Source organism: Pogoniulus pusillus, chromosome 26 (genome assembly GCF_015220805.1).
Source record: "Pogoniulus pusillus isolate bPogPus1 chromosome 26, bPogPus1.pri, whole genome shotgun sequence".
In the NCBI taxonomy this organism is placed as follows: Eukaryota; Metazoa; Chordata; class Aves; order Piciformes; family Lybiidae; genus Pogoniulus; species Pogoniulus pusillus.
This window is the reverse complement of record NC_087289.1, coordinates 6,960,598-6,981,378: the sequence shown is the minus strand read 5'-3', so window position 1 is coordinate 6,981,378 and position 20,781 is coordinate 6,960,598. Positions and strand designations below refer to the sequence as shown.

Here is a 20,781-nt window from a genome sequence, read left to right as displayed (position 1 = left end):
ACTTCCCTCCAGAGTTTGGTAGCCTACTTTGCTAGAGTTTCTTTGCAGGTCAGGGCCTACAACTATGCCCTGAGAGATTTGCTGCTTGATGGAAGTAACATGCACTTGAACCTGCTCTATCTTTCTGTCTGGAAGATCCTTTTAATTATTGCCACTTCTTTTAAAATTTCAGGCCATTTTTACATACCCAGGACATGTACTTTGTATTTGTACAACTGTTGTCAAGTGGTTCTGCTTGGTTTGCCATCATCCTCATAGTAGTTGCTTGTTTGTTTATCGATGTTGTGAAGAAAGTGCTGTACAGACATCTACAACCAACAAGTACTGAAAAAGCTCAGGTAATGTTATGCTTTTGTACCCAACCTGATCAATAGTTAAAAGAACACATTTGTTAAAATACATCTTATAAACTAATAATTTTCCTGTGATTTTTAATTACCCTCTTCCTTTACTGTCATGTTTAATGCATTCAAGTGTTGCCATTTCAAAAGATAATTGTTCATTTGAATTACAAAAGACATTTTAGAAGGAAATAACATTTCTGTTTAATTTAGTTGACTGGTTAGGGCTGGGGGATGGGTTGGACTGGATGATCTTGGAGATCTCTTCCAACCTGGTTGATTCTATGATTCTATGAATTGATGTCAGCAATAGTAGCATTAATTATAAAGGGGCCACTTAGTCTTTTGCATCTTTTGCAACTGTGAGTGGGTCATACTATGTTCTTTTATCACTGTAAAGGTTCTATAAAGATTCTCATCTTTGTCTAGATACTAGAAGCTCTCTTTTCAACTGCAGTTGGCACTGAATAGTTCTGAAAATGTGATGAAAACACTAAATTATGAAATTGCTTTAGTAGGACACGTTTTAGTTAGTAGTTCTTCCATCTTGATTGTGGCACACACTGTGTATTTGGTTATTGATTATGTAATGAAAGATAATTGCCCATGTGGCATTTTCATCAAGTCTTTGAAATGTCTAAAGCTACACTCTGAGAATACAACCTCCCTTTTGCCTGACAAAGGCAGCCAAACCCCTGTGCAACCATCCCATTGTAACTAGGCTCTCTTAGGTAAACAGGGCATCTGTGTTTGAAAGGGCTTTTTGTTCTCTTTAGTGGCAGTTACAAAGATCTCGTCCTGACCCACTCATCTTATAGCTACTGTCCCTGGTTTCACATCTCAGCATTTTTGCTCCTTACACTTTTTCTGCTGAACTGAAAAGACCTTCTTTTAGCAGTTGCTTGTTTAATTCACGCTTAGGTTTGATCAAGGTAATTTTCTTACTGATGGATAGTAGGATGGACGTATATCTTTTGCCAAAAAGGCTCTTTTCCAGTCTTTAAAGGATTCTTGTGTTTTTCTTGTAGTCTTCACCATTCCTCAACCACATCTTAAGTTCTGAATTTCAGCTGTGGACACAATATTCCAGCACAGTACACATCGGTTCCAAGTACGGAAGTAAAAAATCCCCCAAACAGCATTCAGTGTACAGAATAGTACCCATCAATAACTTGTTACCTTCTGCATCTTTTTCACATCTGAAAGTGATTATGTTGGTTTCTTCCACGTCCTTGATGTGAGGTCAGATAGCATGGGCCTAAAAACAATGTGGAAGTGAATGAAGAACCCAGTTGACAAAGATATGCCCATACATAGCTGTGTTCTAAAATGTGTTAGTGATTTTTAGCCCATTTATGTGCCGTATTGATTTTGTGCTGTCCTGGTTGCTTAATCTAAATTGCAGTGAGCTGTGTGCTATACAGAACTCTTTAATTCCATTATGTCAATACTGGTACTTTTAGCATCTACCCTTGTAATTATTTTTCATGTAAGTGAATGTCAACTTACTTCAATCATATTACCCTTTTAATCCATGTGAAGCACTCTCTTAATTTGCCTAGGATCAACATCATGCTGACCCAAAATAAACCCTTAGTCCCTTTTCAAAACTGGAATATTAGCTGCTTTTTCCAGTCTTGGAATGTGATAGCTAAAAGCCAAGTTAAGTAGCCACTAGCTTTCAGAAAGCTGTTCAGCTAGACCTGATAAGACTCCTAATGGCATGTTACTGCACTCTTGATTAAAGAATCTCAGTGCAGGAAGAATTCTCTAGGTAATGATAGTTGTATTTTTTTCTTTGAAAACTAGAAGCAGTATTTACCAAACACTTCCCTCCCATCAGCTGCTCCTGTTTGGCAGTGCATCGATGTGATGGTTGAGGCTCCTCACGTTCCCAAAGTACACAAATTAAAAGACAAAACCCCCACATGATTTTCCCCTGGCTTTATCCATATACTTCTTCTTGCCCTCTCTTGATTTCTGGATCGATTCAGTTTGCTTCCATTAGTTGTGTTGTCAAGGTCACAGTTGGAATTCTTATTTTTAAGAAGGAATCTTGATGAGTGTCTGACACCTTTCCTGTGGCTGCAGCTTGATTCCTAGCCATGGGGATTTAGCTCTGTGTATTTCCAGTAGTCAGCTCACATTCTATTTTGCCATTTGACAGTGTCAGCACTAGGGGCTGTGTTTACCAAAATGTAAAGTGGTTGTTTGAAAATAACTTTTTTCCTGATCCTGCAAAGTCGAAGTTTCTAAAACCAGAAATGCCTCAGCAGCTATTCAGTGGCTTCTCTGTGTGTCTGATGGTGAAATCCTAGTTAAAAATGCATTTGTGAAAAGAAAGCACAGGTTTGTTCCCTTCTTACTCTGTTGAGATTTCCCTGCTTTTATTTACGATCAGCCCAAGAGAATTCATTGGCTGTTCTTCCTTTGAGAAAGTAGACTGGAGGGAACATATGACCAATTTAGAACATTTGTTACCAAAAAGGGACAGAATGCTTGTTTTGTGATTATACCTCATTAGATTTGTTTACAATGTCTAGTAAATCTATCTTAATTATGTTTGACTTAGACTTAGGTCTGTTGCCCTAAAGTAGCTTCCAGGCAATTTTGGACTATAGATCTGTTACAGAATCATATAGCAGGAAGTGGCTAATAGGGTAAATCTGAGTCAAAACACAAACCTTTGGGTAAATACAAATCACAGCACTATTGAGGGGAGAAAGGGAATAGTGAATAAAGGTGCCTGGTAAAGTCTACATGTAGAAGTGTATGGGCCTTTTTTCTCAGTGTGAAAGCTAAGGTACGCTTAAGAATGGTCCTGCCAAGCTACTAGTAACTGGCTGTGCTGATCCCAGCTGGCTGTCCTGAAGGTACCAGGCTTATGTTCTGTATATGATGTGTATTCCACTTAAATAACAATGTCTTGTCCTGTGTCTTTCTCTCAGAAAATTACTGCTGCTACTTACTGACATGTATGTTCCATCCCTTCTCTGTCCAATTGTAGATGTACTCCAACAGAGTTGCTTTAAGTGACGAGTTCATCGCACTGCAGCCATTGTCCAGGGCAAGGAATCAGCTGAGCAAAATTAGGTAGAGTAGGAGGGACAGTTCCTCATCAACTCTTTGCATGCTGAAGGTGAACTAACCAGTGCTGAGAGAGATGGGAAGAGGCATGAATATTAGTGGGTTGAGAGGGCAATACCTGCAGTGCAGATGCATTCAGTTTGGTTATTTCTTGGCTTTGCTCTGTGGTTTTGAGCCAAATGCTTCTCCTAAGTAGCATGTGTTGGACGTGCTTTTTTTAGGACAAAACCATCCCTAGCATGATGCTCAAATTTCAGAATACAGATCTAGCTCTTCTTGCATCCATTTTTTAAGTAATCACAATTTCTAGCATGGTTATGATGCTTTTAATTTCTTTATGATCCAAATTAACAGTGCTTTCATGCATGCTGGATAATTTCAGCTTCATAAGGCCGTGACAGGAAGGTCCATGTATTTCAGGCAGCAATTTCTTGCAAGTTGTTTGCCCATTTTGATTTGCTTTACTTGTGTTGAAAGAGCAGAAAATGTTTTCAGTTTGGGCGCGTACATACACTTGTGCAGCTAAAGCTTTTGGTGGTCGTTTTGTGCATCTCTAAAGCGAGTGTTGTTTGTTTTCAATGTGTATAGATACAGATTCCTACAGGCATTTGGCTACAAAGTCCTAGACAATTGTTCCAAAAAAGATTAAAGCTTACATGTGTCTGTGCAGGAGAACCATTATGATTCTGAAAGTCTTGAAAGACACTGAGTTCAGTACATGAAATGCTATCAAATGCTGATTCTCTTTTGTATGACTGAAACCTTCATATGCATCAGTAATGTCTTAACCTGTTTGATGTTTTATCCCACTCTTAATCTACTTCTCTATTCTACAGCAAGGATAAATGCAAAGAACTGATTCCTTTTAGATACCTATTTTTTAAGGTGACTGTTGTTCAGAAACATTCAAATAGATGCAAGGAGTACAAACCAGCCTGCATTTTTGGGACCTAATTGTTGTTTAACCAGGAGAAAGTCAGTGATGTGGCTGACAGGGTAAAGGACTAGCAGAGAATGTTTAGTGGTCAACTGAAACAGATGACCCAAGTCCTTCTAAAGGAGGGAGAGAAAAGCTCTGTATTGCCAGTGAGAGTGCCTAGCAAGGTAAAAGTGAAACGGCTGTTGTGCTTAGCTGTTAGCTGTCCCACTGTGAAACGTAGCAGCTTAGATTTTGAAACGCCTCAGCAGGTAGTGGTGGGACATTTTTGTTTTGTTCTGGCTTAAATTCAGCCCTTACTAGCTTTAAAACAGACAAGCTGCAGTATGCCACTTGAACTGTAGTAAAGGTAGCAACGTATTGGGGAGATTTCAATGCAAAAGGTCCTGCCAATTAGCTTTTAAAATTCTTAGTTTATCAGTTTCATGTAAATAAGTTACCTTTTAAAAACTTTGGATACATTTGTTTTCAGCAAACCTTTGTTTTCTCACTGAATTAGTGAATTACTTAATGCATCATTATCTACACCACAAGTTTCATAACAAAAGATTGTTTACAAAAGTTTTAAGGGTTATGCAACTGGATGGTGAAAGAAAAATAAAGCTGTCTAGCAGTGTAGCACGGGAGTTACTTCAGTAACTACAGGAAAGTGCCTGCTTACTTGAGGGGATTTTCTTTTTTCTATTAGGGAAGAAGTTGAAGAAAATGAAAAATCAGGGTTTTTTTCTATGACTGACAAATGATTATGCAAATCCAATTCTCTGGTATGTCAGAATTTTTACAGTTTGGCTATCTAATAGAAAGGTATCTGAAGTACAAGCACTGAGTACCTTATGCTGTGCATTGAAGTTGTAAAGGAGAAACAAAGGTTTTAATTTCTCTACTTCTTTCTTTGTAGTCTTCTGATAAAGTTCAGAGGCTATCCTCTGGATCCTGACCTAAAAGAGTAAAAGTCAGTTAACAGATGGAAACTACTCACTTCACTGTACTCAGCAGAAACTGATTTGGAGTGAAGACTATGGATTGGTTTATGTGGTGTCCAGGGCAGCTGTTTTCCAAAAGCAGTAGAGCACAGAAAGCAGCAAGGAAAACTGTAGGAGCATGAAACAAACCAGCTGCTTGGTCAAGGTAGCTGTAGGCAGCCAATTCTGCCACACCTGATTTGTACCTGTCCACCCAGCAATTGCTTCCTCTGCTACTGCAGACTGGGACTTTGGCAGATTTTTCTTAAGTTATCTATTAAAAAACCTCAAGGTGAGTGTAGCACCAACTTAAGCTGCTTGTGCCTTGTTCTGCACATGTGCTAGCTCTTGTGGTGATACAGGAAAGGAAAGCACCTTTGTGAACACAAATGAAAGGCAAGCTTGATGTTATAATGAACTTTTATGCCTGTAGCCTTCACAGTGTGCAAAAAATGTTCAAGTTTATGTTCAGTACATTTGTGTTGTACAGTTCAGAGCTTTGAGGCTTGGGCTGGGCTCTTTAAGTGTCCATGTCGTTCCTGTAAGTCAGAAATGCAGTCTTGTGTATGTCTGTTAAACTCATGTCTCTGAACGTGTCTGTTGCCTCTGTCACTTGGGATAAAGAGGAAATCAGACAGCACAGGCTTCATGCTTAACTGGAGACTGACTGAGTACTACTTCTCTCCTCTCTAGCTGTCTCTCCTGTTCTTGGAACATGTGAAATGTCTCTTAGGGTATTAACTGGGCCCCATTGTATCTCATTTCCATTTTTCCTTTGTGAAGTAAGTTGTGTGTGGTTATGTGTGTACACCTCTGTGCTTCATAGGAACTGTTAGACATCTTAAGCCATATGTGAGAAGTGTTGCTTGAACAGATGTTTTAACTCTACATACTGATGCCATTAACTGTGTTTTTACCTTTGGGCAGTGTGCTACGACTGTGCACAACATCAAGTGTAAAATGCAGAAAAGGTTTTTCTCTTACTGTGAAAGCTGCCAGTGCATAACATTTTATCTGGGACTCTGTAGCATTTGCCTTAGTATAGCCAAGACCCTGTTCTTTACCCATCTACAGGCCCACTAGTCTGTTGCTGCCTTATTTTCACCTCTGTACTGATCTGCCTCCTTTAGCTGCGTACAGAACTCCAGGCTCCAGGTCCTGGTTTTATGGCCTTCATTACCTGTCTTTGTATTTTGCTGTCATTACTGTTTCACAGGAGTCCTCTCCTGACAGCTGGCATGCCTGACCCAGCCCAGCTGTGTAGAAGTCGAGAGCAGACTGACTGTGTGTCTTTGACAGCATAAGCAGCCTATCATTTCCAAGAAGACTATTCAGATGCAAACTTGCCTTTCCACTAGTGAAGTGTACCAGAACATCTTAGTATGCTAAACTTTGTCCAAGGGTAATCTCTTCCTTTACAGCTTTGTATGTTGTGTTAGCAGAGCGGTGCTGATGTTAGCTAATCCAAGGAATCTGTCACCAAGAGAGGCAATAAATACTGTTTTCTACTTATCTTCAGCCACAAAAGTGCACAGATTTACTTAACTGAAGATACTTATGTCTGAAAACTTTGCCAGATTATTTTGTTATTTCATTTGTAAGTTTCTTTGAGTCAAAGAGATGAAGAGCAGTAAAACTAGAAAAGCATTGAAAGCAAACTGCCAGCAAAGTTGTTTCATGTCAGCATTTTTATGTTTTCTTTGAAAATGTTAAATTGAATTGTTTGCAGTTTTGGTCTACAGTATCTAAAAGGTTAAAGGAAGTCAGCCTTACCGTAGGGAGCAAATTTAACTTTGTTGTGGAATAGTAATAACCATCTCATATACATTTTGTGAAACATGTGGCATCAGACATGATGACGCTAGGTCCTGGGCTGAAGGAAATGTGCTGCAGTGCTCTTAACTTCATGTACAGGCTTAGATATATCTCCTGTCCAGCCAAGTCCCAACTGGATATGGCAGTGTAATTAACTGTTTAGTTGAAATGTCTTGTCTCGTGGCCTATAGAATACCCTCTAATAAGGCAAAGAGACTGAAGTTCCCCTTTCTGTTAGGAGATAACAAATAAGCTTCCAAAGTCTGAAAACTTGGGATAGATTTCAAATTCATTGGGTCTTCCCCTTTTGTAATCTAAGCTGTGCAAAAAGCCCAAACAGTTGTAATACCTGTGCACTGACAAACTGTTGTTTGCTCTCCCAGTTAACTTTTCAAAGTTGCCTCTTTGCCGTGGAAATGTGCCTTGTTCTCTCAGCAACAAACCTGTAAAATCAAAGATGGTATAAAAATGGTAACTGTTTTAAAGCAATGCAAGCACGGTGCTTTATAAGATTTGTTGCTTTTCTGTCCTTCTAGATGGAAGAAGATAAGGGTTCAGTCAGCTCAGCATGTGACTTTGCTGAAAGCAGGCACAGAGGGGAGGACAATAGGCAACTGCTAGACCCATCTAGCCTACCCGACAGTTCTTTCGTTCACTAGGTAGTACTCCCACTCTACCCTAATGTGTGTTTTCTTATATCTATCATATTTATATCTATCTATCTTGCATTTAGAGAGTCATGGAGCCATCTCCCAAACACCCATATTTTTTGCTATTTACCAGAAATTTTGCATTGTAGTTTGTGGGTTTGATGGGTTGTTTTTTCCTTATCAAACTGACTCATTCTTTAATTCTGCACTTCAGTTGCTTTTTGATTTGTGACATGAAATGGGCCATTATCACATCAAGTATTACATTTATTGTGATCCCAGGGCTTACCTCATGAAAACATTTTGTTTGCAGACCAGATATGAAGAGTGTCAGATATTTCTCCATACAGTTTTGGATTTTTTTTTTCAACATTTATTTCTGCAGGTTTTTGTTTTCTGAGGGTTTGCTTCAGGTCTTTAGGGACTGTCGTGCTCAGCTCCCTTACCATGCCAGGTTTTACTTTGATATAAGACTATGATCCTAATTGCTGCCACAGAGAGAAAAGTGAGAACAGAGATTCTTTAGCATTCTGTAAGTATCTTCCTTCCTGCTAGTGGATATAAATATAAAAGTCCATGTTCACTAGGCAGTGATGCTCAATATATATACACATGAAATGTAATTTATTTCTGTGTTGTCCTTTAATGCTTTCCCAGTATTACTTTACACTTAACTGACATTTTATATAACATGAGTGTTGTTTCCAGGCTTATGTAAGGTTGCATTTGCAGTTCTGTTTTAAAAAGGGTAGTATTAACTTCCTGTAAATTGCGGTTCAAGTATGACTCTAGCTTTTTGTGACTATGAACTCGAAAGGACCAAATGAGATTCTAGTGAAGAAGAGAGACCAGCCCTCAAATCCAGAGCTGAAGAGCTGCTCCTGGGAAGCTAGTTTGGGTTAATCTTGCTCTTTCTGCCAATCTTTAGGCAATATCCAGGAGTGCTAGCCCTCAGATCAGCAGATTCTAGGTTAAAAAAATGCCTGGTCCATCTGATCCTACATACAACGTAACAGGAACTTTTACAGCAACTTTAAAGATACTATGTCATCTGCTTCAAGATAATGGATGGCCTAAATATTCTTCCTGAAATCCAAAGTGTAGGAGTGTTGAGAGTTTGTTTCATATTGCTGTGGACACAACAGTGAAGATCATTGCATGTGCAGCAGGCAGCTTGCTTTCTGACCTCCTAGCAGGAGATCTTGCTGCTTGTGTGAAGGCACATGGGCTGGTTCTGCAGTGCTGCAAACTGCTGTTATGATCTATTCAGTGATAGTACAGTTGTGATCAGGTGTGATGGCCTTCAGAGAATCAAGCTCTCTTGAGGTGTGTTTTGTTTCAGTTTTACCAACCCCCTTTTAGACCTTTAGATCCTTTTAGTCAGTTGCAGTGCTTCTGCTCCTGTCTCTTAGGTACTTTCAGAAGTTCATTGTCATAGTGTTTGTTTTGTGTCCAGCAGAGCTACCAAACAAGTGCAAGCTAGTCAGCAGCATGTCTTCTTCCTGCACTCATTCATGCCCGCCAAGGCTTTCAGTTTGTAATGCTTTCTCTAAGGCCATACAACTGTGAGCTGACAATCCACATGAAGTGACTTGACAGGATGCAGAGGCACCATGGGAAGTGAAGAACAGCTGAGGAAGGAGCAGGCCTTGGAAAAGATGCATGGAAACAACTATTGTGCCTGTGTGCTTCTTCCTCCCTGTCCTACCCACTGGCATTTTTCTCTTCAATTTCCAAATGCCTTTGTTTCTGTAAGCTCCTTCTTTGTACTACAGGAATTGCTCTGTTAAAAAGATATGACTGTCCAAATGCCTGTTTTGAGGGATTAGGGGAATCTGCCCACTTACAGTCTCCATTCCCAAGGAAAACTCAGAGTCTTTGCTTTCATTGCAGTGTTGGGCAAGTGTGGGTAGCATGGAGGAAGCTGGGCTTTGAACCCAAAGTCTTTAGAAAACAGTCTGACCTTTGGTCACATTGTCAAAAGCTGGGGAAAGCTCTTAGGTAATCTGGGTCCTGTCCTAGACTAAAATGCCTCCTCCCGGATTCCTTCAGTCACTGGTGTCTGAGAGTGAGGTAAGAATAATGGATGTTTAAATTTACCCAGTGTGCTTGGCACTTGTTTGACAGGAAGCTCTCATGGAGAGTTAAAATAAAAGGAGTCCCAGCTTTCCACATTCTTAATTCCTTTTGGAAAGGATACTGAAGTCAATTTTGAGTATTCTCTCTCCATCAGTACTAGATTTCAGTTAGATTTTAGTTCTGCTGCGACTGACTAGTGTGCAAAAGTAAAACACTGATAGATGGCACTTAAACCCATACATCTCTATATTATTGCTTTCATTTTCTTTGGGTCTTTGTCTCACCTACAGAAGGTGAACAGTGTAGGAAGTTTATTATGTTAATGTTGAATTATTATTCATGCTGGCATGAACATGACTGAACCTTTCTAATATCAGCCTTATTTGCTTTTAGATACTGATAAAATCAGGAATGTTCTTTTGTTCCTTACCAAGCTAAGGATATCTATGGTCATGATATAATTTGAATTATTATAGGAAGTTGCTTTCACATTTCTTGATACTTACAATCAGGTTGCTGCACTGTATTCTGCAGCCCTGTCTGAAGCTTTCTCTTGATGGATTTCCCTTAAAACAAAACAGACCTGTGCCTCCACTGAGGTTAATCAAGGCATCACAGCTTGAACTGCATGACACTGTGCTCCCGAGATTCATTACAGCTTAAACTGCATGACACTGCTCCAGAGATTCATTACAGCTGTAAGGCAGACAACTGCTAACCAGTTCATTTCCAACACGAAGCAGAGGTGATACTAAAGAACAGCCTGCACTCACCACGGCTGGCAGGTCAAACTGCAAATTAGGAAGGGAACTGGGAATGTTGCTCACCATTGTCATTCTTCTATAAAATTGAAAAGTATTCAACACTCTAAGAAAAGCTGCTTTCCCTGAGTGTTCTCTGATGGCAGCTTCATTGCTGGAATGTGTGAGTACTCACTTTATTTATCTGTTTGTTTTTTATCTCCTCCTTCCAGCTTACTGAGGCAGGTTCAGGTATCAACTGCTTGGACTCCATGTGCTGCTTCTCAGATGGGGAAACAGCATGCACATCTGTTAGAAGAATGCTGGAACGACTAATGGGAAGATGTAGTCCCACCCGGGTCAACAGGTGTGGCATTTCTCTCAATAGCCTTTGCTGCAGACGATTCTCCTATAAACTGGAACCTGATGAACCTGCAGCAATAGATGTGTAGCAAAACAGCTGCAGGTTTTGCTTATTTAAGTAGGAAATGCAACTCTTTGTTGTACCTTTTTTCATCCTAAAAGGTTACTTTCTTGTTTCTTTTTGGGTGCTTTTTGTTTTTGAGATGCAGAGGGGGAAAAAACAGTTTTCAAGAGCTTTCTGTTTAAATGTTCACTTTGGCTTCCTACAAGTTCTTGTGTTGTATCTTCCATAATTTCTCTTGGTTTGTACATTCTTCTCCCTAGAAAATCAAGCCTTGCTGCTGCTTTTGTTCTCCTTTTTATGATTGGTATTATTTTTTTTAAACTTCACAAATCAGGAGTTGTTTGTAAAGTCGAAAGACTTTGGTTCTTGATGTACAACCTCCAAATATTTACCTTGGAGCTTGCATTACTCCTGAAGACATACAAAAGGCTCACACTCTCCCCCCTCCCCCCCTTAAATATAACTTTGTTGTTGGAAGGAGAGTCTTTAAATCTTTCAGCCATTGATTGATATGAAGATGAAATATTTTTGTAGTATAACTTTTATAATCTATTTCTAAAATCAGAGTGATTGACAGAGCAGAGCCTTCAGGTTCTAAGACTTTTAAACATGTTTTTTTGGTTCTGGAAGGTATACTGTCCAAATCATATGTGCCATTCCAAAGTATGTGCTAAATAAATCCTTTTCCTTCACAAATCAGGTGTGAAACAAACCTCAGTGGGATAAAACCACGTTAGAGTAATCAAGTATGTCTGAGGAGCGACGCTGCTCTTGCAGTCAGCATAGCTGTGAGAGAAGCTCTTCCTAAACCCACTGTTGTGCCATCTCCCCATTTCCAGATAAAGAGGGATAGCTAACAAACACGGAAATATTTGGGGGTAGAAATACAGTCTTTTGTACATCGTTGGTCTCTCAGTCCCTGTGAATGGTATCGTGGACCTTCACTGGTCAAAAGGGCAAACCTGAGAAAGTTACACTCTGCCCATTTGCAAGGAAATTCCTTTTGCATTTGAAGGACTTTGTCTCTCTTGGTTAAAGGCTGTGATATCATTCACTCAGTATAAATCTCGTGTGGGTAATTTTCACTGACAAGCTCTGTCAGTACTGATTCTGCCTTTAGGTATTGACTTGGTGTGTGGTACATCTCTGGTCTGAACTCTTGTGTCGAATGCTGTCTGTGGTCTGAGTTTCTCTTTTCTGGCTTGCTTATGAAATCATTCAGCCTTTCTACAAATCTAGAGTATAATTATGCAAAAGGAAAACTGAACTGTTGTGATTATTAGGTACCTTTTAAATGCAAACTCTTGCTGTATAGAAAGCGGGCATGGTGTATAAAACAGTTTAATAGACTTTTCAATCTACCAGGTGAACTTTAATTGGTCTAAAAATCAGCATTTTGGTAGCAGCTACTCCTAAGTTTTTTGGTGCGATTTTTTTTCCACTTCTCTGTAAAACTGCTTTCCAAATGAGAGATTGTCATTCTATTCTTTTCATTTACTGTTACCTAATTAAGGCAGGTTTTTAGATGACATTTGCCTCAGTAAAGTGTAGTCTTGTAAGGTAGGTACTCTGCCTTTATGCATTTACATTGTTACAGTTCTCTTCTTGTTCCACTCATTTTTTCTTTCTTTTAGAACTTACAAATATTTATTGAAGATAACTCATATTTGACAGAATATTAAACACTTTTTGAAGACTGCTCTTTTTTTTTGCTTTTTTTTTTTTGCTTACCTCATGTCATTAGCTGAGTAATTCTAGAGCTCTTAGCATGCAGAAGTTAGTAGTATTATGCTTAATGAATATGCAAAACTGTTGGTGCTACAATAAGGGCTTGAAGTTTTGTAGATTTTGCTTCTGCCTCTGGTTGAAATTACTCTGAACTATCTTCTGCTTTCACTTAGATTAATGTACAGTACAACTAGAAAAGACTCTGGGTTTGTTGTTGCATTTCAGTCTTGCAGGCTTTCTTCAATGCCTCAGTTGCTCCCACTCATCACTGACATTTAAAACCTAGCCTAAAAGGCAAGGTACAAAGACTACTTTCTCCCTTCACTTTCCTGCCAATACGGTAAAGCCTTGTTTATTTTTAATGTACTGATTGCTTTCATAATTGAGGCAGTTACAAATTGTGAAATGCTGGAGGTAGAGTTAAGAAAACTATCTGGTAACTTAAAAATGCTTGTAAAATTGTTGAGCATTTGGTTCACAAGCTTGAGGTGCTCTGATTTTGATCTATTTTTTTTTTTTACCTAAAGCTGGTATCTTCAGAAGATTGCACAGTCCCAAGCAGGATAGTCTTTTGAGTACCTGTGCTTTGTAAAACAGCTTCTTACTCAACCAGGAGGTAGCTGCAAATGTTTTTCTGTTGAATGAAGTGATGCTGATAAATGTTGTCTGTCTGAGTGCTGTGGAGCCATGAGCACTGTTTTAAATAATGGCTGCTGTAGCTAGCTCATGTTTCAATCAGAGCTCCTGATATTCTGTCAAATATGATATTGTCACAATCACTGAACATGAAGTCAAATATAGTATCAAATTTCAATGGAAACTTTGAATTGAAGTTGTATAAATGCTTGGAGTAACGGGACACAGGAGTATAGTCTCTTGTACTTAATTTACTGCTTGTAAAATGTATTGGAGAAGTATTTTCTATAGCTTTGTTCAGCAGTAAGAATATAAACTGTGTGGTGTGGTATGGTAAAATGCATTTTTGTCTGTCTGTTCCATTTAATTGTCTGTCAACTTGTCAGTCACTAAAATATTAAGAGTGCTGGATCACATCCATTCCCTGTACAGCAGGATTCATTACTGAGTTGTTTGGATCTCCCATTAGTGGTACTTGTGTCAAGGCAGTGCATGTAAAAGTTGTAAACAGCAGATTTCTGACAGAGGCAAACTCAGAGGATAAGTTTAAGTTTGGTTGCCCTGCCTTCCAACCTTCTATTTTTCAGCTTTGCACATACAGTCCTATAATATTGTTTGACCAAGATCACTATTTTGTACTAATTAGTAACCTCCTTAAGAGAAAGGCCCCATCTGAATCAAAAGCTGTGACATGTTAGGTGGTTTCCCTGATGCCTTAAATTTTAACTTAAATTTAACAGACAGGGGTGAAATAGTGGATTGCTGGCAGTGTGGCTGTTTAACGTTACAAGAGCAGAATCCTGCGTTGCCACATCAGTTTGAGTACCACAAGGCTTTTACTGGAATGACCTTGGGCTGTATCAGATCACAGCACTGACACTGCCTCAGCTTGCACGGCCAACAGGTTTTTCCTTGGGGCACAAGATTAAAGCTCTAGTTGTAAAACTGGCATATAAAGCTTTGGTCATTTTAGTGATGGAAATATCTATACCTGTGAGTAAACTTTGCCAGAGGGGTAAACATAGAATTGTTAAAACGTTTTAACGTAGCTGACCTGATTAATTGCAGTCTGTTTTCAGAGGTTTGAGCGAATTGCAGGTGCCTCCATGAAATTAATAGATCAGACTTTTAAAGAGTGGTATTTGCCTAATCTAACACTTTGATCTTTTGCTTTCATAGACTTTCTTTCCTCACCTCTAGATTTTAAGTTCCCAGTCAGCCAAACTTTTCTTTTATTGTTACTTTAGATCATGGAGTTCCTCGGACCCCTTCTATGCCAACGACAGAAGCATCCTGACTCTCTCCACAATGGACTCAGCCACTTGTTGACAGGGACATTTGTAAATGCCTTGTGGAAGCCATGTGGTGCTCACACCTATAGCAGGTTCTGAAGCGAGCTCACTGCTGCATCCCTGCCCTAGAAAAGGACTAGCATGGCTCGCAGATACAAACTGTGGCTTGTCTTGTGGCCTAGCATAAGTCATCTGGACCTTAATCACTTCCACTATTTTTTCCTAATTATTTTTTTTGTAGTTATGTCCACAAATTGCTACATTTTTTTTCTTAAGGGACAGTTTTAACTCTGACCATTTGATCTTTTTGTTGCCACAGGAGCAGACTGGAAAGCTGCATGTGATACTTGAGATGTCACTGTAGCACAGTGACAAAATCTTTCTCCTCCCAAATTTGAGAATGGAATTTGCACGATGAAACTTCTCAAAGTTGTATTTTTCATGCTGACCTTTCACACCAGACACACATTCATTTTGAGCTCCTACAGATGGCTTCTTAGTTTGCAGATCAGTTGGAGAGTCAGTGTATTCTGTAAGCAATCACTTCAGTAATTTTTGAGAGTTAAGTAAAATTCAAATATTTATGCTGGAGCATGAATGGCAACATGAGTCATGGCTTTGAAAAACCATTGTTAACTTGGACAAATCAGCAGTTTGCAATCATAAGGGATAGAGCAGTTCAGAAGACAGTCATGGTGCCCTGTGTGTTAACAGTCCTTCATCCTGACACAGGAAAATGTGTAACGTTCAGTGGGTTGTGCAGAAGTCTCAGTAGCGTTTTGGGGTTTAATTATTAAAAGTTGAGGATTTTTTTTTTGCATGCTTTATTCTTTTTCATGTATTTATATTTGGTTATGTTGTACTTTGAAGATACAATTATGCTTAATTATCTTCATATATCTGAAGGAGCCGAGACATTGATGGCAATGTTTTGATACCCAGGTATGCCAATAAAAGCAAATTGCACAGCTGGAGCTCTGAATGGTACATCTTGCAGGTACATCCATTGTCCCAGCAGCAGTGTGGCTGTGTGTTTGGGGATGGGTAGTAACATTTGTTTGTTCAGGTGGGATGGATAAACCTGGTGTTGGTTGGCTTCAGATGTGGGAGATAAAACAGAGGAGCATGCATAGATCGTTGCCCTAGGTATGGCAGGTTTTATGGTTAAAATGTTGCTTCTTCTGAACTCTGGTTTGGCTGTCCAGTTTTAGGTCAATCTCTGATGCTGAAGTCCCATCAGTAGTTGGAAGAATCTTCCTATTAGATGCTAAAAGATGTAAACCTGCATATTAAAATTATCCCTGGTGGAATAAACTGTAGATGGAGGACAGACTGTAAGTAACAGCTACAAGAACTCCTGTGATAAAGGTGCAGCTGAGCAGAAGGTTTGGACAAACCCAACAGTAGCTGCTTTCACTCTGCTGACACAAGTTTCCATTGAAGTGCTTTGTCCCAAGCAAATTACAGGGCAGATGCTTTTATTCTATGATTCAGGCAGATAAACCTTGGCCTCCCACTGTGACATCTCAGTGGGGCCTGAGCTGCTGCCAGAGGAGCTTATCATCCATTTCTGGTCATCTGAAATTGTCCCAAGTTTAAAAACGTGGGAAAACTGTTCAAGGGGTCCAACATTCCTTGTATCAAATGCTTTGAATGTTCCTTACTTAGCTGTGGTGTTGTTCATTATTCTTGTTCATGACTGTAACCAATATGTTTTCAGTTCTCCTTGTGGAACTTGCATTAATGACTGGAAGCTTCACTCGAAATTGAAGGCTGCAGATGTTGCTGGATTTGCATGATCTCATTGTTCAGGGCAGGGTAGTAAAGAAATTGCCATTGTAACCTTGTTTGGAAACTTGTAGTGACCTGAATATGCAGTGTATGAGGTTTCTGTCTTGCTGGTATAGGTGAAGACCAGTTTACCTCATGAAGAAACTCTAAAAATTAGGAAAGAAAATCAAGCAGATTTTCCTTTTAAATGTTTAACTCAGCATTTGTAGTTCATATCTGAAGAATGCCTTCAAATGTCTAAGTGCAGATGCCTAAGCTTGAGGATTTCAGTTGTACACCTAGATGGAAGCCTTGAGTGACCTGTTCACGTGGGAGGTGTCCCTACCTATGGCGGGGCTTGGAACTAGATGATCCTTGAGGTCCCTTCCAACTTAAACCATTCTGTGAGTCTGTCATCTGCCCACTGGGTGTTTAGATCACAGAACTGCAGAAAGTTAGGGGTTGGAAGGGACCTCCAGAGATCATCCAGTCCAACCACCCTGCCAAATCAGGATCACCTAGGAGCCCACCCAGGCAAGTTTTCAAAGTCTCTAGAGGAGACGCCACAACGTTTCTGGGCTGCCTGTTCCAGTGCCACATCACCCTCACCATAAAGCAGGGTCTCCTTGTGATGAGTAAGGTGATCAAGGATGACTGAAAATCAAGTTCTGCCTGTGCCATAGGTATTAATGTGTGTAACTTGTCTGGCTGCATATAGTTTGCAGAGATGCAATAAGCTGATTGTCAGCTGTCTGGTCCTCAGGAAAACCTTTTCTCCAGCTATGTGGTACTGACAAAGTACACTTGGATGTCACCTGCTCCTGTAGCTTCCTTTATGTAGCATTTAGAGAGATATAATATCAAGTCTATTTTTACAATAATTATTTTCTTTTTAGTAGTTTGCCATGCTGAGAGTATTCCTACTGCTGCAGCTACCTAGCAAATAAAGACTTCTAAGTACTCTAATCAGATATCTGCTGTTTAGCTGTATCCTCTGTGTCTAAATCAGTGTTTTCACGTTCCAGAAGTACTCGTTTGTCCATGTCAGCCATGGCACTGTAACCATCCAGTCAGTTTGTGTGACCTCATTAGTCTGTGTGCTTGGTGCATCGTTTACTGAAATATAATACATGTGGTTAGCTTTGCTACAGTAGGAGGCAGAAACTTTGATACACAGCCCCACTCCAAGCATTTAGAATGGCTTAGCTCTCTCGGTGTGTTTGGCTTTTATCACACAAATATGTTACTTTGTATTTGCACAACAGCAGCACAGTCCTCTATTTGAAGAATAATTTACCTTCATTATGTGTTTCTTTAAAACCTTCCATCTCCTCTTCTCCTTTCCCCCTGCTTTCCCTTTTCTCAGTGTTTGTAAGGTTACCGAAGAAACATGCATTTAAACAATTCAGGAAGAACTTAAGAATCCATCTGTCTGCCAAGGTATATTTTTCTATTTGCAGTAAATCTAAATCAGTAATTTCTCATTTAGTAAGCCTGTAGAAATGCTTTGCCTAAAAGACCAGCTGTTTTGGTCTGACAAGAGTTTTGGCTGGAAGGAGTGACTGTGACTGTGTTTTCGTACTGATGTCACAAGACTTTTAAAATTGCTTCTGTTCAAGGATGAAAGATTTTTGTCTATTTCTTTGACAGCTGAAGTGTGTGCAACCAATCACTGTGCCTTGGGTACAGTGTAGAGTTCTTCATGAAGAAGACTGAACAAAATGCAGCTAATTCCATCTAACGCCAGCATTCATCTCTCTGGTTAGAGCATGAATGAGTCAAGAGAGAATTTGCCACAGAGAGGAAATGCTTTAGAATTACCTCTTAGCCTTGAAATCCATTAACATAGGGCAGAAGAGCCTATAGTGGATGGTGTAGTTAAAAGCAAGAGTGGTGTGTGGTCACTTTACTATGCAGTGTCTCTGAAGGAGCACCTTCTCTGTAGCCACTTTCAAAGCAGGATTGAGTTCTCAGCAGATTTTTTGTTCCTGTTCAGTGAAAAATAGAGTTTCTTTTTTGTTACTTAACATCATTTTAGTTGCCAAACTGTAGGCTTTTTAAAGGGTGCAGTGGAAAAATTAAGTGAGAAGATGCTCTGAATTGTTTTGCAAACTAAAATGTAAATATTCTGCTTAAAATAAATATTCTGTATATTTTTTAAGGTTCTGGGGGAGGGGGAACAAAAATTTGCAGAGGAAGGAATGCTGAAATCTTTGGCTTTATGTTTTCAGAATGATTTCTTGTGCAAAAGATGATGTGAGAAAAGATTATGCAATTTAGAGTGCATACTAGACAATTATAATTTCATACTGGAAACCTTTGGTAATACTTTCAGACATGTTTTTTATGACAATATAACTTCTATATTGGGAAAAAAATCCTGTTTTTTCTAGTGCTAGAAATGTCTCAAAGCTGTAGTCTACTTTATTTTTCATTAGTTTTATCTGGTACTTCTGTACTTCCAACTCCTAGTGACTTGGTGAAATGCAGTGGTCAGAAGTGCTCAATCATCTGCATCTGGGCCAGCTGAGGTTCTGGTTTGGCTGGTGTAAGGACACTCAGTAACTCCTCTCACACCATCATCACTGCCTTGTTACAGGGACAGTGTTGGGTTAGTTACTCCTAGAGCTGCGCAAACCCTTTGTTATAGACTCATTTTAGCCTTTTTTCTGTACCTGAATGATTCCCCAGATGGTAGACTTTCCTCTTTGCAGATCTGGGATGTGTGTTTCTTCTGTGAATGGTTTTATTGTTGGTTGTTTCGTATGTTCTTTGCTTCTGCCATTTGCTTCCAGTGGCCTGATTTTTCTGCTCTCTATTGGGATGACTTGATTTATACCAGGAGGAGGAAAGATGGGATGCTCTTGCCGGCAGTCGTCTTAGGAGCACATTTGCATCAGTATTTGCAAGGCTTCTGCTTTCCACAGATTTTTTTCCTTCAGCTAAATCCTGCTTGTAGAGGCATCTGAAATAACACAGTAGAGACACCTGTCTGCCACCCAAGCTTCTGTGGCTTTCGTTCAGAGGAACGTTCTCATCACTTTGAAGTATTTGCCTTGCTCTCGCTGTTGCCACACTCTGATGTTGTATTACAATCAGTACATACAATTGTCAGCACCGTAGCTCCAACTTCTTGTTGTTTCCAGTTTGTGTAAATGCAGACATGAATAAAACCTGAGGGCTGTGGGCTAAAGACTGTGTGTATAAAATGAAGTGGGAAGAAATGAAAGATCCTGCTCTTTATGACACAAGGTAAGACTTGTCTGAAAGAAACCCTGAAGAGCACCTAAGTGGCCTGTGGTGTGTATTAAATTTTTCCTCAGCAGTTTTAGGGAAGTTGTTTCATACAGCAGCAGGTTCAAACCCTTTTTTACATTTTGGCAGAGGGACAAGAGTTGTTCCATGGGGCCTATAGTTTAGGAAGGGGAAAAGGTTAAAAAACAAGAGCTCATTGCAGCAGCAAAGATATTTTTTTCTTGCAATTCCTGGTTCTGGTCCCATGAGAGATTACAGGTCCTATGCACACAAAAATAACTCCTCCAGATTCCTATGTTTTCACTCAAGTGTGATGAAGTTCTGCTTGTTTTCAAAGGAAAAAAAGACCAACCCAAACTTGAATGATAGCATCACTGCAAGTACCTTTTTGAAGACATTGACCCTTACTTTTAGGCAAATAAGGGGCATTGACAACTGGAAACTAGCAATAATTAGTACAAAGAATTTTGGACCTCTGACACTGTGGCTGCCTCATGTTCTTTTTGATTTTCTTGACAGCGAGTCTGTGCTTGCGCCTTGTACAGCTTGGTCAGTAGAAATTGTTTTAAAAATGGTTTATGAAAACTATATTTATTAAATAAAAACTTTCACTTCTAGTTGAGTCCTTGTTTCAATTATCTATTAGAGGAAAACAGGCCAGAGTAAAGCAAGGTTTGCTGCTCCATGGCTCCAGGCTCATGCAGTAGCAAAGCTAAAGATACAATCCCTGTAGACACACACATACAGTACCTACATCCCTCTGTGCAGGGCCACCTGCCCAGCTCACTGATGAGCATGACAAGCACCTCTGGCCTCACTCTGCTGCCTGCTGTGGTTGGAGAGAAGCCCCACTCAGGCCCCTGTAATGAGGAAGGGACTAAAAAACAACATATGTGTAAAGCAGAGAGGAGTTGTCCCTCCAGCAGCTGAGCTCAGCCAGGTGGCACAGTAGCTGCAGCTCACCCTGGAGCCTACCCTGGGATTTACTTCCTGATGAATTCCAGTATGCTGTTGAGGAAACTGGAATGAAGCCCAAACGTACCTGAGAGTGTACTTGGTTAC

The 20,781-nt window shown here is 39.7% G+C and overlaps 1 protein-coding gene and 1 long non-coding RNA gene across 11 annotated transcripts in view; one reads left to right on the top strand and one right to left on the bottom strand.

Moving 5' to 3' along the window:
- The window catches only part of ATP11B (ATPase phospholipid transporting 11B (putative)), a 71,490-nt gene extending 51,154 nt beyond the window's left edge, over positions 1-20,336 (top strand). For 2 of the 9 annotated variants that reach the window (XM_064165519.1, XM_064165516.1), the window contains 3 exons: positions 173-338; positions 10,845-10,978; positions 14,650-15,668. In XM_064165519.1, coding sequence (XP_064021589.1) covers positions 173-338; positions 10,845-10,978; positions 14,650-14,731 — 382 coding nt within the window. In that variant the 3' untranslated portion in view covers positions 14,732-15,668. Of the gene's footprint in view, positions 1-172; positions 339-3,348; positions 3,435-7,678; positions 7,802-10,844; positions 11,735-14,649; positions 15,669-17,830; positions 18,027-18,114 lie in introns of those variants that run through there. The other 7 variants (XM_064165518.1, XM_064165515.1, XM_064165523.1 and 4 more) reach the window with 6 other exon arrangements.
- LOC135187109 (uncharacterized) lies at positions 126-8,182 on the bottom strand. 2 transcript variants are annotated; one of them, XR_010307197.1, is made up of 7 exons: positions 8,082-8,182; positions 7,492-7,585; positions 5,196-5,303; positions 3,311-3,495; positions 1,521-1,599; positions 1,287-1,411; positions 126-363 (listed from the first exon to the last, which is right to left on the bottom strand). It is a non-coding gene; the product is annotated as an uncharacterized LOC135187109 (long non-coding RNA). The 2 variants fall into 2 exon arrangements; XR_010307196.1 differs by lacking the exon at positions 126-363 and having other exon boundaries at positions 812-1,411.
- Positions 20,337-20,781: the final 445 nt, after the last annotated feature.